Below are 17,980 nucleotides of genomic sequence, written 5' to 3' on the forward strand. Positions count from 1 at the left end.
CCAAGCCCTCCGGGGGCGGTGCGGCGCGGCCCCCGGGTGGGCAGGGCCGCGGCCCCCGGGCGGGGCGGGTGAGCCTGACGGCGGCCCTCACCGGCGGTCCCCGGGCGGGCAGGGCCCCAGCCCTCGCCCGCGGCCCCCAGCCCTCGCCCGCGGCCCCCGGCCGTCACGCCGCTGTCCCCTCCCTCGTGAGGAAGCTCCCTGTGGGTTGGTACCGCGTCTCCAGCCTTGCTGGTGACCGTCTGGCAAAAGCGGCGGGCATAGCCCACCCCAACAACAGTGACAGAAAATACCACAGCTCTTGATAACACCGAAACGTGTGTCCGAGGTTGAACATCTGGGGGTCTGGTCAGAGACTGACTGGTACAATATGCCCAGGCCCCCATCTCAGAGGCCCAACAGCCACCTGCCAGGGTGACCTCGGGCAGAGGACACCTTCCAGTCCGGTAGGTTGCAACAAATACCACTCTCGGTACACAAGGAAGACTAAGGCCCACACTTGAGAAGGCAGGAAATTTCTTCCTAGGGCCTGAAGAGAACACAGCCGGCAGACTGAAGGATGACGTTTCAATATGCATCTTGTCTTAAACTGTTGGCCTGCTCCCTGCACGCACGCCCGGGGAAGCAGAGCCAGCACAGGGAGTGTTGCTGGGACTTGCTCTGGAAGGAGCAGCAGCCTGAGCCTGAGCTGTACTGGTGTGACTTGGCCCTTCGAAGGTGCAGGCTGCACCCGCTATCCTGACACCTGGCTCAGGCTGTGCCAGCCTGGGGATGCTGTTCGCTACTTCAGACAGCGCACATGTAGCCTCAGGCTCCTCATTTCCACAGCTAAGCACCATGACCACGGCCACTCAGCCCAAACACTTCTAACACAGGCATATACAGGCAGAAGAATGCCAAAAGTGGGTCAGGATATATCTTTGAAATGCTGCTTTTTCACTCCTAAAACATTTCAAGAGTCCAAGTCTACCTCCTTTAGGATGGGGTAGTCATCTCAATGTTTAAAACACCTAGGTGGTCTCAGTTCCTGGGCCTTCAGATGGAAGACTAGTAGATGTGCCATACAAAAACTCGGTCTCTCTCCCTCTCCTCACCAAAGCACACAAGCAGATGTTCATCTTTCAGCCTCAAAATACACACCCACTGGCAACAACAAATGTAAAACGTGCATGCAAAATGAGCTCTTGGCAAAACGGCAAGTAGTGAGTATCCATGTTATGTATGCACAGGTGCTCTCCGTGTTCAAGCAGTCATAAATATAACCCAATTTGGGAATCCTATAATTAAAAAATATAGACAGAAGAATTTACACACACAATTGAATGACCTAATTCAGAAGTTTTTGCCAACTTTATGCTTCAGAGGTGGGCAAATATGGGATAATCTAAGCCTAAATTTCATCTCAATGTAACAGTTGTAAGTTGGTTTAAACTCTGTAGCCTTCCAAAATATTTTCTACATTTACTATTTTAATTCTGGGTATTCCTGCTATCTTACACCTTTTTTCCACCCAAATTTCACCTCTCTCTTCTTGGCTTTGTCAGTGCAGTGTTAAAATGGGTATCGCAAATTAACCATATGCAAAGTGGGTTTTGTCACAATTTAATTTGCCAACTTATGACTTCATTAACTGATGAAGACATTCTAATTTTAAATTATGATACCTGGAGGAAGGCATGCCCTGATCCCAATTCTTAATATTAGTTGTGATTTTTAATACTTTTAGCTATCCTTTGCCATTTCTCTTCTGAGATTTTTCCCACAGCAGATTTGAGGGAACAAATCCTTTTTGCTTTCTGAAGTAAACATTTTCCATTTTTAAATCCCTCCTTGGATGTTTTCCATGCTTTTGCACAGAATCTTTTGAAATTTGATAAGCAATATTTGATATATTCTCATTAGAATTCTGTTTATTTCTATTTATTTGCTCAAACTTATTGATTTTGGATGAACAAGTTATCTGTAATGATGACCAGGTTTGACTTGAGTTGATTTAGTCAATTAAGAACTTATTAGTGAGGATAAGTAGCTCACTACTTCTGCTCTAAAATTGTATTTTTTATTTATGAGCACACAATTTCTCCTGTTAACACACTACCCATCCACCCAACCGATGAGAAATTTCTGAAGATCCTCATAATCCTTCCTGGATTTGAATAAACTAAACATTTTGTGTCATTTGCAAGTTTTGTCATTCCAAGCTTGTCTGTGTTTCCTGACCGTTCAGGAGTGTGTTAAGCGCAAAACTTATTACAGAACTTCCATAAACACCCCACTGATTTCTTTTTGCCATAATAATGAAAACTTGCTCTTTGTTTCTTTTTCCCATGTTTTGATCCATGGAGACATTTTGTTCCTTAATCTATAACTACTTCACATCCTTCGTAGTTCCTGTGTGACAATTTTTCAGCAGCGTTTTCAAAATGTGTTTTTTGTGTTAATAATTTTTCTTTTTTTAAATCTGTGTTTGTAATTACACATTCCAGGAATTGCGGTAAATTATTTGAAGTGTAATTTCCTTTTCATAAGTTTTCTATTGTTCTTTTTAAATCATTATTTCTGTCAATTTACCATGTATATGTTTGTGGTTTACTAGTCTCTATTTTCTGAACCACTACAAGATCCTTTATTTAAATTTGATAAAATGTCAGCTATTTTCAAAGCCTTAAGTACAGTATCTGTGCTTCATTAGAAACACTGTACTTTTATAGTGGCAAAATTATTTCATCTAATATTTCAACTTTGGCTAGCACCTTTTGGCCCAAGAAATCTCAAAATGATTCATAAGACAGATATTGTCTATGCACAGAAATGTAATCAATGGAAGTGAATAAGCTTATGCATTGATTGCATGATCTAAATCAGCTTCTAAAATCAGCTATGACTGGCATATCAATTCAGCTCAACTTCGTGGTTATTCAAGCACAGTCTAAAATCAACCTTCCTAATAAATTTTAAGATAGTCAGATCAAGGTCTTTTGTATTGCAGGTGAGTGCATAATTATGTTTCATACTCACTCTCAACCTTCACAGGCGGTTCTCCTTTATTCACTCTACTTCCAAACCATCAACATTGCTATACTGTTATTACAAAAATGAGTGGTTTTCCTGGCCTTCTTCATGATTGATATTGCCAATGTATATTTATCTTCTAGGGTTCCTATTGCACAAGTAGATATTCAATACCTTATAAAGATGAATGGGTTTTATTTCCAATCTATTTCCAGATATACAAGGTGAAGATTTTATGAGAATTATTTTCTCATGCAGTGTTCTATAATAATTTTTTTTTGTTACAAAATTTACTTACCCAATATGGGAACATTTCTATGAAATGAAAAGTTGTAGTGCTCTGAAAATAATATAATGACTTATCAGGTCCGCTATCACAGGGGAAGGTCATCTACTATGAAATGCTGCAAGAATTACTTAGAGTGAGCCCTGCAGAATCATGAGATTACCTTTATACTTCAGAATAGTTAAATGCTAGATGATAACTTAAAATCCTGAGGAATAAGAATTTGTTAAAAAAATTAACACCTCAAATTCTGCTTGTCCTTCTGCCCTGTCTTCATTTAATGTTCCCAACACACTTTGCAAGAACAAAGTGTTTAGACAACAGACATATATAGTACTTGCACACTGTTTTAGGTTTGTGGTATGTAGCAATCAGTGAGGTATTCAAGGATAAATGCAAGTAAACAGAATTTAGCTATGTCTGTTGAACAACCACAGTGTTTATGCAGTTTTTGTGCATTCATCCAGGTGTGTATATCTATTGCTATATTTACTACTCTAGGAATAGGACAGAAGATGCTTTCAAAAGATGTGGTGCGGAATGGATTACATAAATCTTGTGTGAAGAACTAGAAGATGTCTTTGTATTTGGCACGTCTGAAGCAGTTGGAGTTTTGCACTGCTACTGCAAGATAAATGATTCATATTAAGCCTCTGACTGTACAGTTCAGTAGTCAGCAAAGGAAAACAGGTGACATGAACACAGGCTGAAGTGGAAGTTCATATTTCTGTTCTAAAAATACAAAAATTCTGGTGTGAACATTTAGAAGTCTTTTTATGAAAACTATTGATTCTATATATCTGAAAAGCACCGGTATATTTATGTTCTGAAAAGCACCAGTTTGAGATGTCCTTGTGTATTGTTCTATTTAATCCTCTTCAGAAGCAAAACTATAACTCAAACTGCAATGTTGAAGGACACACACATGTTAAAAGGAGATGACTATCCTGCTCATTTGAGTTTGGTTTATCCAAACTCAGTGTACTTTTTGCTATAATAGACTAATTGGACTCTATACAGTAATTATTTTATTTATGGTCTATTTCGGACTGTAAGGCTGTTTAACTACCCTGACATTTTGTTGCATTGCTAGGTTTGGATAGATTTATGTATAGACCAGTTCCACAGACTGTAATCTGTGCAGTCGGCACCTTCTCATGCTATGCAGGCTGGCTGTATCAAGAAGCTAACTCCACTCTAATGTTCTAGTTATACAGATATGCATATAAAATGCTCAAAACTTATAATTAGTACCATTAACTTCAATGGTACTGTTCACATGAGTAAAATAAAAGTACATGTTAAAAATTAACTGCTGGCATAAGTAAGATATTCTTAAATTCCCTTCCCTATATTATGCAATAAATGTAATATTTTTCTTAAATAAAGAAGTTTTGCTACCTTGCCAACAGATATCAGGCAGATTTTTCACAGGGTTTCACAAAATACACTTCGATAATATTAAAAATACCTTTTGATTTTCAGTATATTCCAATGGTAACTCGCTTGTGTAAGCCCTACAGTCTTTACGGAGGAGACTGCTTCCATGATTAGTTTCAGAGGACACACAGTCTTTGTTTGTTATTTAATCTTATTTCAAGGACCTGAGTTAAAAAGGGCTCTTTATCAAGGGGGAAGTGTTCCAATCTAACTCCCAGTATGGTCAGTGCAAGTATTTCTATTTTCCTTCTTAGAAGAGTGGTGGAGAATGAAAAGATTATCTTTAACCTCATCATTGGTTGAAAACTGTTCTGAGTTATCAGCAAGAAAAAGTGACCATATTGGGTGTAGTCAGTTTGGCCACACTGAGAACAGGTGCTCATGCCAAAAAAAGCACTAGGACAAGTGGTTCCCCATGGCAGTGTCAGGAAGCTGGCACAGAGTGATGCTCCCTCCAGCATCCCCAGAGAAGCCCAGGCACCCAGAGGTCCCAGCAGCCAGCAGCTTCCAGATTATCTGCTTCTTACATGTATATCACAATACATCACTATAAGCTTACTATAGAAAATAGTATGAACAAGTTTTTGTGTTTGACTTCGGTGAACTTGTTATCATTTATCATTTTGTTATCATTTAACAAAACTGCAGTGTAAACATATGAAGTATTACTTCATATGAGTTGGTTTGCAAGTACTGCTTTGAATACAGAAAGATTGAGGAAGATGTAAACCCTTGCTTCTGGCATCTATATGTGCAAATATTAACTAGAAAGTTGCACATTACAATTTTTAATGTCAGGGCAAAATGAATTGTTTTACAAAGTTTATTATCTGAATACTTGCCTAGTTCTAACGTTACATGAATTTGAGGGAATTCCAGCTATATGCTTCATATAATCCTACTTGCATATCTCATAAATATTAAGGCAAAAAAGGACAATTAAATAATTTTAGCCTGACTTCTTGTGTAACAGAGGACACCAGACTTACTGTATTGATATGTTTAATATATTCTCTTTATATAGGGAAATAGGTAAGGATACCATAAGTAAGCCATGCAACTTGGACACTTGCAAAATATTAGGACATGTACAATACGATTATAGCTGGGAAATAAATCACTGTCATCGAGTACTTAGAACATTTACATGTGGCTTGTGATTGGGATAAATTTTGTTTAGTCATATCATTGTACTGTTATGCATTACAGCATCTTGTATGCCATCCAAAACAGCTTGTACTGGCCCTGTCAAAGACAAAAGCTCTGATTAAATGGACTGCTGGTGCTTCCTCTATTCTGAACCTTCCTCTTTTCCTTTGATTTTCTTTTCTGCCCAGCTTCCAGTTCTGAAAGCAACATACCCAGAGGACTATAATGGAAATGCAGTTAAAATAGAGGTCAGTGTGACTGATCCCTGAGACAACTGTTGGTCTTCATATCTGCCTCCTTGCTAAAAGTGTACTGGCATTTTTCCTGGAGCTATACACCTTATCTTTACACTGCAGCAGGCAGCAAACTAAGATGTGCTAAAATAAATGGGCATGCCAAGTATAATACTCCTCCAGTAAACTGGAATTGCAGTGGACTTCCTCTCCATGGCCATAATGTTTTTGTCTTCCTCTAAGAAATATGCTTGTCTAACACAGAAGTGTGTGTGTTGAGTGATAGTAAAAAATACTAGAAATTCCCTAGCAGATTATCATTTATAAGTTGCTGTTCCCAAGTACCCTTTCCTACTGGAAGACTGTAGGGAAATTAATCATTGTATATCATCAGAATCCAGAACAAACCTTAGTATGGACAAACCCTTGTCATAATTTAAAAAATAAGTAATAAATTATATAAACAAAAAACAAAATTAAATGGTTACTTAAGCAAATTTAGAAGTATGTCACATCTTGAAAATCCAGGAAGTTGCACTGGCAATTAACCGAATACATGCCTTTATCTCTTAGCAGTATCTGAACCACAATACTATATGAAAAATGAAGTGTGCAAAGAAAGAAATGTCCATACCAATCATCTCAGACTGTTTACTTCTGACAAAAGTAGCATACATTTTTAAAAAACACCCTACTTAAAACTTGCTACAAGGCTGTCTGGAGGCAAGTCCTAAGTCAGAGAACCATTGGGTAGATAAGCTCCTCTATGAAATCAGCACAGCTTCAGAACCTTGCAGAGGCCATCTTTGGAATGGGGTCTGAAATAGAATGGATGAATAATCCCCGGGACATGCCTGTTTTTCTTGACCCAGTCTGGTGAAGTACAGTCCCCGGCCATGCCTTCCCACCTCTGCACTTGCCTGGGATCTAATTGCAAGGTGAATCAGATGAGTGACATGATCCAACAGGGAACTTTCTGCAGTGAGGTGGTTTTCAGTTGGATCAGCTGATTGTGCAGCCACAAATGATTTGGATCAAATTCCAAATCCAGTATGAGAAATGTGATGGCAGCACATAGTTGTGGGCACAGGGAGCGCAGTGTTGCCACATTCTCTATCAGCTGTAGCCACCCTGAAATTAGACGCAATTTGAGACTGTACCTTTGAACTAGATTCCTTAATTTTAGATAGCTTTTAGATAGATTCCTTACTTTTAGATAGATACTTAGGCAGCACGAGTCCCATTTCAAATGCAGCAGGAAATAATACAAACATTTTGAACTACATCCAACAAAGGAAGATTAGCACACCTTTTTTTAATAGCATACTCATACTACTCTCACATAAGATGGAAAAGCTAGTTTCCGTAGCCATCTTTGTCCGAGAGGGGAAACCCCACACTTTGTGGAAGAGTGCTCTAACCACCACCCATTGCTGTGCCATGAAAGAATGCTAGAGCCATGGCACAGGGAAAAGAGGGAGATACAATATGAAACAGGGTATTCAAAGGACTCTTGTACTTCACATTGCATTCAACAGAAAAAAATGTTACAGAAACAAAACATGAGCCATGACTACAGAGCTTTAAGATGCTGACTAGGGACTACCTTTTTCAAAATGTTGAATAGGGCATTGCCTGGGAGGTAAAGTTGGGTTGGAATCCTTTCAGGCTGAAGACAGTCTAAAACCCCAGTTCCCCACATCTCTTGTGTTTGCTCTCACTGCAGGACTACTGCATAAAAGCTCTGTTTTGAAAGGATTCTTACAATTCATTTTGAAACCTGTCAGAGGGAAGGGATGAAAAAGGAGGGGATAAAACAGGCTCTGAGAATATCTACCATATGTCTTTTGTGAACATAATAGGGGATGATGAATGGTGAGGAGGTAAAGCATCCTTGGAGAACATCTAGCAGATGTCATTGAATTGAGGCAGAATTCAAACAGAACACCCAATTCCTTATAAGTAGTCAGTCCTAAGCAGTAGATCAATGCTGACCAGCATCAGCTGCTGAAAATAGTTGTTCTGGATAGAGAAAGAAGCAGAACATGAGATCCTGGAAAAAAATTTAGTAAAATAAAGAAGTGCCTAATGACTGTAATTCCCTGTGGGAAGAGGCTTGGTGTGCAGTTTTCATTTGATGTGTCAGAAGTCTGCCTAATGCATGCAATCACATTCATTATTGAGCATGGCTAGTGCTACTGATTGCATCTAGTGTTTCTGCGCTGCAAACAGTAGTGGTATCTTTTTCATTTCTTGTTTGCACTCTCGTGACATGCCCGTATTGCTCTTTGAGATGTCTATGACTTCCCTCACTTGTGTGCATGTGCCTTTTTGCTTAATTTGCAACCCAACTAGTTCAGAGTAATTAAACAGTACTAAAAGTCCTTAAGGATAATGTCTAGAGTTTTATGTGACAGCAGGAATAGGCAGAACGTGTCATATCCTGTGAGTCAAATTGTTATTGTGGGATACAACCCATCAAAGCCAACAAGATACTCAACAAGATATGAAGTGAAGCAGCAAGATACAACTGCGCAACCAAAGGCCATGGGATGTTCAGTGCCCTGTGAGCAACTGATAACTACTGATCTCAACAGGATCTAACCGTGGAGAAGTGGTCAGGCTCCTACACCATCCTGTGAAAGATGCCATCATAACCAGAACCCTGCACCTTCGCTGTCAGGCCACCTACTTCAGAAGCACGATAGCAGTAACAATGAAAAGACTCTATCAGCCCGATGTATACGGGAGCTCTGAAAATTTTCTATAGGGAGTGAACGTGTCTGTCTGGGCATGAAACCGACTCGCCTACGAACTAGGGAGGCACGAAAGAGCTCAGCAGAACTAAATAAAATAAACACCCGCCTTGAGCGGCCCCGCCGGCCCTAAGCTGCCTGGCCTGGGGCAGCGGGGCCGACTGGGCCGGCCCGGGGGGCAGCAGGGGCGGTGCCGGTGGCTCCGGGGAGCCGGGCGGCGGGCGAGGCCAGGCCAGGCGCGGTGCCCGCCCACCCACCTGCCTAGCCCGGCGGGGGCCAGACACAGCTCGGGCCACGGGTGCCTGCGGAAAGGGCCTGAGGAGCCTTCCCGCCCGCCGGGGCCCGCTTCCCGGGCGCTGCGCCGCTGCCGCAGGGCGCGCCTGGAGCTGGAGCCGGGGCCAGGGCCGGGGCCGGGGCCGGGCCGCCGGGGGCGGTGGGCCGTCATGCGGCGGCGGGGCCAGCCCCGGTTTCCCAGCATGCTGCGCGCGGCGGGCGGGCTCCCCGGCCCTGGGAGGAGGTGGCGGCGGAGGCATCCCGAGCGGGAGGAGGAGCTGCCGCCGCTGAGGGCTTCTTGCTCCGCCGCCGCGCTGCCCGGAGGGGAAAGGTGGCCGCGCCCCCGCGCCCCGCGATGCCGCTCTTCGCCACCAACCCCTTCGACCAGGATGTGGGTGAGTGGCTCCCGCGGCGCCCTGGCCTCCCCCTGAGGTAACCCCCGGCCGGCCCCCTCTCCGACCTCGCTCCCGCCTCCGGTCTCCCGCCCGCTCCCGCCCAGCCCTCTGCTGCTGCCGGGCTCGCCGGCGCTCGCCTGGCCTCGCATGTGGCGCGGAGCCGGGGGCAGCAGCGGTGACCAGGCGGCCCGGCTGGGCCAGCGGTCACGGTGTGGCGAGGAGCGGGCGGCGGTGGCTGCGGCCTGGTCGGTGACAGCACGGCGGCGGCGGGGACTGCTACGGGCCCTGCCTGGCCTGCGAGCGGGGTGAGCATGGGGATGCTTGTGGGAGACAAGCTGGCCTGCTTAGCAGAAGTAACGTTGCAGCATAGCAAAACAAGCAGTGAGAAATGCTTATGCCGGAGTGTTGCTGGAAGGATGAAAAGTAGAAAGCACAATCTACAATTGCTTCACAGACAGGCATGAGAAAATTGTCAAAGCGTTTTGTATTCAGTGCTTTAAAGTGAATTCCTGTGAGAGCTTTCTTTTTCCCTTTAAAGTGAAACTTGATGTTCTGTGATCACGTTTCATCCACACCTTGCTTGTTCCAAGGCCAAACTAGATGGAGAGGACGTGTCTGGCTTTTACTTGACAAAAATTATACTTAATGCTGATGTGTCCAAACTGAAGGTAAAATAACATATAGGCAGTCAAAAATTTATTTTACATGTCTGATTTGTGATTGTATAATACGGTTTGTCTCCTACCTGCTACTGACTTCTATTTTACTTTGAGTGATAAAAGCTTTGTATGGGGAACAGCATAATATTAAGGGACTTTTTCTCGTATTTGGGTAAGTACCCCCCACACCCACACTAATTTATTTTCTTACAGCAGTATAGCACTGTATATGTTTCTTGAAACAAATTTATTTAGTAGCCTTGTACTTGCCATAGCTTTCAACAACAAATACATTGTTTCTTTCTTAATGTTTATCCAACTTTAGAAGTCAGGTCTCTGATTTAATTCTTCCAGCTCTTAAAAAAAAAACAGCTTAAAACTCTTTGAAAAGTATGTATCTTTTCAGGGGGAAGGGTTAATGCATAAAGGAAGGACTGTGACACAAATTCTGTATGTATGCTAATAAAGCATAGCTCACTCTTCTCATTTTGAACAGTTAAGAACACTTTTCCACTGAAAACTGACCTTCAATTTATAATTTTCTTGGTGGCAAAGTTGACAATGACTTATTTTGAAAAGTAATAAATATTTTTTCCTAATTGTTTCGCTGTCTTCTAGTGTAATTTGGCAGTTGAAAATGAGGAAGAGGTTGCACTGCTTGCCAATTTTCCATGGACCATTAGAGGATTGAAACATTGGTAATATTATCTGTGAGAATGATTTGAAGTAATAAGATTAAAAAGTGATAGCTGAGGTTCTGGCTAATGTTCACTTTTTTGCTTTCTAAGGCCACTGTCTAGCAGTGAAGATCAGACTGCTTGAGTGGGTTTCTCTAGAGCTAAGTCTGATAGATGTGCTTGTCAGCACTGTAAGTTCCATAATGCAGGGTATTAGCACCCAGCTGTTAGTTCAGTGGGTTATTTGCCGTTTTCTAGGTATGGAGGATGCCAATACCTTACCTACTGTGCTTACCTAGTACAATCACCAGTAGATATTTTTCCAAAGGATTATTCTGTATACTGTATGAGCACAGGGAAACAACCACTCAATCACACAATTGGGAAAGTGGGCAATGGGCTAATTTTCACCAGTAAACACAGCCTCTTTCCATTGTCCCCTTTCATGGTGTCCACAGGGAGACCGAAGGAGCAGCAGGTGTTCAGTTGGGGGCAGCCTACTTTAAGGAGCCTGCTACCTTTATCCGTCACTTAACTGGATTTGTGCCAGGGAGACGGGAATGATGAAGTCTCACAGAAAGCGTCCCTGGGCCCTTCTTCGCCGAGGCCCCTTGGGAATGTGCTATTATCTGGATGAACTTCTTGGCAGGCTTCATAAGATAACGTCAGCTGTGAAGTAAGCTCTCATGTTCTCGGGAAACTTCCAAAAGTTGTCAAGCAGTAGTGTTATTTTTCAGTTCTTTTCTCAGAATGATAGTTGAGTGCTCTGCTTTTGTTCTTGCCCAGCAAGAGGGTTTTCTTTTGAAAATCAGATTCCTGAAGCAGGAAGGCAGTCAAAAGCTATTCTTAATTTCATATGAATTTGGACATTGGTGTAGTTGATAGTATTTCTGTGATGGCTGTGCATTCACATCTGCTGGACGGCTAGGCAGTCCTGTGTAATAGTTGGAAATGATTTTGGAACAATTTAGGGTGGTGGATTGCAGAGAACACATCTGGAATTAAATTGTTTTCCATTGTTTTGAGGAGCGTAAGTATCTCTAAGTCCAGAAGGAGAAATTTCTCAGTTTGGCCAGTCATCAGCGTTTGGCCAGTCATCAGCATTTGGCTAGTCCTGTTGGCATGCTCCTGCTGTGGAACCTGGTCATCCGTAACAGCTTACCGTTTAGCGTCAACTTTGTACACGGGTTTTTGAGAGGTGCACCTCTTCTATAGTTGTGATTGGCAAAAGTATGTTGTTTAAGATTACTGTTAAACTAATAATATTAAAGAATGCTTTAGGCAGCCCAGAGATTTGAGGAGGTAAGCCATTGTCATCCTCAGAGAGTCCAAATCTCTGGATGAATCCTGAATACTTTTTGTTTTCTGAACCCTCTTTTTACCATATTTAGGAATATTTCAACAGGAAGGGATACTAATCAGTGGTGACACAAGTCAGTGTGGATTTTCACAATCAAATCTGTGAACCTTTGACATTGTGTCCAAGTAAGGAACATAATATTGGAATTTAACAAAAGAAAAAAACCTTCAAGACACTGGACTGCTGAGGTTATAATTAAGAGATTCTAATCCTCCATTTAAGGAGTTAGAATTAATGGTGTACTTATTAGTTTAATGGCAAGTCTATTTCTGCCATATTTCACAGTCTTAATCATAATGTTATTCCCAGAGAATTGTTCCTGAGAAATGCATGTTTATCTGTAAGTTTGATGCAGGCAAAATAATGGTGAAATGTCCTTTAAGAATGAAAAGACTGTCTGCTAATCTGTCGTGACAGGCTAATTAGTAATGTAGTGGTGGTTAGGCTAGGTTTGATGAAGAACTTGCTGCTAAAGCAGTTCTGAAATGTCATTTAGATGCTATCTCAATAAAATCTGTAACTCTGAATTTAATGTAGTGCATACTTTATTCTAATTTGATGTCAAGCATTGTAAACTTAATCGATGTTGTAAGAAGAGAACTGGAAGAACTTTTTACTCCCTGCCGTAAGCTTATTATTTCTGAAGTTTTATAAGCTGCAATAAATACAGGTTCTAGTATGAGTTGTCATAAAATCACACATGATATTAAGAGCAGGTGTTTAAAAAATGGGGGATTTTGCATGATTTTTCTTGCTTATGCACAGTGAGGGATGAAGGCACTTCTTGCATTTGCTTTGGATGTTAGTCTAAATGTAGCTGGTCGAATGGTTTGAGGTACCATAGGAGTGGGAAGAAAGGAAAGATTCAGGCTTACTATTTACAGTAATAGGAAATTAAGCAGGTAGTTTAGTAATGTAGTAGAACTGTCAATCTGATGCGACTTGCAATGATTTTTTCCCACATTTTATTAACTATAGCAGCTATTGATCATTTTGTGCTCACAACTCTTTAGATACTTAATAATATGCATAAATTACATATGATTGTAGGTAAGCAGGGACATTAAGGTACGATAGCATTTAGTTTGGTGCCTTAGAGTGTAAGAAATGCTTTGACCATGGTGCAGTTTCTTGTAATAAAATACTCTTGCTATTTAAACTCGTCTTAATTCTTTAGATTTATCCCCTTGGTTAGTCAACATCTTCAAAACCATCCAATTACATGTTTCTCTGAGCTGGGCTTTTCTCTGTTTAGGCCAGGTTTGCCAAAAGGAGGGAAAATTGTTGCAAAGGAGATTCTTGACCCCAGGTAATTGCGGAGACTGCTGACTGTGAGTTAACTTCTGGCTGTGAGGGAAGATGAATTCCAAGGATTGGTTCAGCCTGTCATGAAGCTGGCGCTTTTTTGCCCAAGTTGGCCTACTGCTTTTCTCTGCGTTGTTTTAGAGAGAATGATATTAACAGTGAAATAACAGGGAAGCTGAGTAGAAAATGTGTGGGAAAGGAGCTATAGCTACCCTCCTTTTCAGTTATTTATAAATGTTTATGAAAAACAAGAACTTCTCACTGAAGATACCTTCAGTGTATGTTCTCAGTGAAAAATGGCAATGCTGACAGGAGAAAAAATGAGTGGAATACCACTTCTGTATAATAGCCAACAAGAAATCTTTTTCAGTATCCCTTTCTGAAAATGAATCAGCAGACTTCGAGTTCAGCTGGGCATTTTGAAGCCAACATAGTATGTTCTATAGGCAAAGGAGTTTTTGTAGACTGTACTTTCCCGGTAATTTTTTTCTTTCCTCCCAGGGAAGAGCTGTCATTTTAAGTGCTTCCCCTCAATTCAGCTGTGACAGTGTGTATTATAATATCAAAACTCAGAAGAATCAAAGTAGTTCTTCAACATGTAAAATCTGTTCCTGTAGCTGATAAAAATAACACTGTATATTTGACGTGAAAAGTTAAGTCTCTTGCTGATCTTCCTTCTGAAATGCCACCTCTACTGTGGCTTGGTTTGTGGGGCTCTGCAAATAAATCCTGGCACCATTTATTACTATAACACATCTGTGATACACCTTGTTTACAGAGTAATCATCATTGTTCGCATATATCTCTAATGTGCTCACCTTCCTGCTCTGTGGTAATATTTCTGGGTGAAAGGTTGTTTAACTTCCATGGATTTGTTAGACTTTGCCATAAGACATCTAAACATCTAAATTATTTTTGCCCGGCTTGTCTTACTCTTGTTTTCAGCATTTTCTTACCAGATCTTGAATCCTTTTGTCTTAATTCTGCTCAGCTTACTGAGTTGAGAAATGTCTATCTTGGCTAGGTTGCCTCATGTACGGTGAGACCCTCATGGTCTTCTGAAGGAACAAGTTGAGGTGGCCTCATGTCAGCTCAGTCACTGCTCCTCGCTTTGCCTTGGATCAGCTATCAGTGCTTTCGTAGGACACCGTCTACAAGTGCTCCCATAAGGACTTTTTGGGAATACTGTAAATGTTTTGATCTGTTTTTGTTATTTCTTGAAATTCTATGTAGTTTTAACATCTTTGAGACTTTGTAGCAGAAAATTAGGTCTGTTCTAATATTGGAATTTTTAAAAAATAAATTTCAGTAAAATCTGAAGCTTAGGAAGCTCAAACTGCCGAGACTTCCCTCTAAAAATGTTGATAGCAATGGGTAGTCTTTAAGTTTTCTGCCTTAAGAAATGCATCATGCTATTCACTGCAGTGTCCGGACATCGATGAGAGTATTCACTCTTGCAAAATTCTAATAAGGCAGTAAAATGCCATTGTTAAGATGCAGAACTAAGGCAGAGAAATCTTGTGACTAGCACATATTTGCATGGAAAATCTGCAGCAATATCTTACCGGCACCTAAACAGTCAACCATTAAGTTTGGCAGTGGCTTTTTTCAACATGTACTACATTTCTTCTGTCTAATAGTACTTTATAAATCTGCTGATAAATTTCTTTTAGGACAATTATGAATTATTAGGAAATTATTATTTTTTCTTCTGAGAAAAGTTTGCTGCTTCTGTCCTAAAATGATCAGCTGCAGTTATATTTTGTATGTAATAGGGAACCTTAAATAGAATCATAGTGCAAATTTTTTTGCTTTTGTTATAATTGCTAAATAATGCACAAAACCAGAGCAGAAAACAGAATTTTATTGATGCTCCAAGCCTTCAGGTTTGTGTAAATTGGAGGTAAACAGGGCCTCAACAGAATCCATGAACTTTAGAACACAAGGAGAGGCTGGTGCATTTATGTATCCCAAAAGAGCCCATGCAAGAGCCCGTGTGCTTTCACCACAACCGAAGTATAAGTAATGTAACTCATATATTTAGATCTTTCTGGCCTGGCTTCTGATCAATAGGTGTAACACTGTCTCCTGGGGTTTTGGTATGGTATTTCAGTAAGACTAGACAGCATTTACACTGAGAAATGGTGTTTTCTTTAGAAGGCAGATGATGTTCAGGTTTGTATAAATTTTATTCAGTGGAAAAAAAAGATAGAAAATATGTTTGGAAGTATGATTTCAGCACCTAGATATTTTATGGGAAGGAGATTATGTTCTAGAACTTATTGAGAAATTTTGAAGATACAGACACAGCTGAGATTTCTATGAGAAGATGCATTTTGCTTCAGAACACTTTCTTAATTATTTGTTTTATACGTGATTTATGATTATGTTTGTGCAGTTAAGCACCATTTCTGACTCATAAGTTACGAAGCTGCAAATTGTTGGTCACTGAAAGGTGTGTTGTAGGGAAGTACAACTAATGCTTACCTTATTCTTTTTTATGTTTTCCTAGGCATCTGCTTCTTTAGGTATAATATGTACTAGAGACTGAATGTTGGGCAAGATGGAATTGGTCTGGCTCGTTATGATCAGTGTTCTGAGTACAGAAGAAGTATAAAGGGAGAAGCCTGGTGATCCCATGCTCTGTGCCTTGCAAAGTGGCTGAAAAAATGTGATATATTGGTTTTGTATGTCTTGCTTTTGTTTTAGGAATTAAATAAATTATTGAAGTTATTTAGAAAAGTATTATATTGTGCAGAATCGTTGTTATCGTTGTTGTCCAAAAAAGCCATAGTTCTAAGTATTCTTTTCCTCTGAAGAGAAGACACTTACCACTTTGTGCGACTGTCTTTGTGGAATTAATTGTTAGAAAATAATTTTAAGTAACTCCTGGAAAAATAACCGTGAAAGTTGAAGACCTGTAATGAAAAAAAAAATGGAAAAATGCAGTTGTAAAATTTAAAAACTGTTAATTACAGTCTGAGGAGACGTAAGATTTTATAGTCTTGGACTAGTTAAAGTTACTACATTAATTTGTAGGCCTTGCTTGTGCTGGGAAAACAATGCCTTAAATTTGAATGATAGAGCTTTATGGGAGAGAGCTGTCGGAAAACTAGAGACAAAGTTCCATCACGTATTCCTCTGTGTCATGTAGCCCTGTTTTCCTTTGTGTTTGATGTAGCATTAATAACTTTTAAAGAACAGTGATTCCATGAAGGAACCAGCACTGTCTTAAAAAGTTGTTTTAGTAAAGTCTGAAATGTTATCTGATCCTGGCTTGGCATTCACTAAGTTGAATAAGATTTTGTAGCAATGATGAGGTGGAGGGATAGGGTCTGAAGTAAGCATTAGTATTGCTACGGCAGAATTATTTTTGATCAGAGATGGAAGATGAAGTACGTTTCTAGTCTATCTTCTATTTCCTGTGCTAACCTACCCTAAGACTTTAAATACAAATGTCTCTTTTTCCCTCCGTATCAGAGTCCATTTTGGTACTAAGATAGAGTCTTGACAGTGACATGTTAGCTGTACCTGAAGGCTGGTAGGGTGCCAGCTGTTAGTCAGGGTAAGCAAATACTGAGTGCACATATAGGTTTTTTTGGCTGTGAATGTGTGCCTCGCGTTAGAAGAGAGAGCATTCGTGGATTTTAAGTGATAATAGAGTAAGTAATTTAACTTAAGTAGCTTTAAGTAGTAATTTTGTCTACAAAACACTGATGCAACATAGGAATTTTGTCAGTCTTTGTTGCTCCTATTCCCAGAGTGGTGAAAGGTGATAGTCACTTGCTAGTGCTCTGACAGAGATAGTGGCCTTTTTTGTGGACAGTCAATGTCAGATAGTGTACTGCTAACATACACAGTATGCTGTTAAAAGAACTTTTAACTGCCCTTGTTTGAGACAGAATTTAGCTAAAACTATAGAGGCAAATTTCTTTTTCTCATGTCTTACAATTATTTTTATGCTCCAAGGTAATTAATGGATGCTTGTTACTATGGAAGACAGAAAGCACACAATGAGACTGGGTTTCCGACAGAAATTTAGTAAGAAACTATCTAGTGTTTGCTGATGGAGGATATATCCTGACTAACAAGGAGGAAGGTCTTACATGCAAATGGCAGTTTTTATACAGGACTAAGTTTAACTTCCAAGAAGGAAAGTAGCCATAGTAGAAAACTTGTAATTGTACTTGTGGATAAATTTGCAAAATATTCTTCCTGAGAATTAAAATGAAAGTTGTAATCGGTGTGGTTGATATGGATCAGGGATTTCATCAAGCACCATTTTATTTTTAGTTTCAGCCAAGCTATTTAAATTCACATAAAAGACAGTTAGTTGTTATTTTTAAACCTTAAGCATGCATTATTTTATGTTTTGGTTTGTAAAAGACATGACAGATTGCCGTGCCATTGCTTTCTGATTTCATTGTGAGGAAAGAAA

General features: G+C 40.4%; 1 protein-coding gene across 4 annotated transcripts in view; it reads left to right on the top strand.

The window, feature by feature from the left end:
- The first annotated feature begins 9,376 nt into the window (after positions 1-9,376).
- STAM (signal transducing adaptor molecule) overlaps positions 9,377-17,980 on the top strand; it is a 35,670-nt gene continuing 27,066 nt past the window's right edge. For 2 of the 4 annotated variants that reach the window (XM_068405108.1, XM_068405109.1), the window contains exon 1: positions 9,377-9,541. In XM_068405108.1, coding sequence (XP_068261209.1) covers positions 9,502-9,541 — 40 coding nt within the window. In that variant the 5' untranslated portion in view covers positions 9,377-9,501. Of the gene's footprint in view, positions 9,579-11,528; positions 11,554-17,980 lie in introns of those variants that run through there. The other 2 variants (XM_068405110.1, XM_068405111.1) reach the window with 2 other exon arrangements.

Source organism: Nyctibius grandis, chromosome 7 (assembly GCF_013368605.1).
Source record: "Nyctibius grandis isolate bNycGra1 chromosome 7, bNycGra1.pri, whole genome shotgun sequence".
In the NCBI taxonomy this organism is placed as follows: domain Eukaryota; kingdom Metazoa; phylum Chordata; class Aves; order Nyctibiiformes; family Nyctibiidae; genus Nyctibius; species Nyctibius grandis.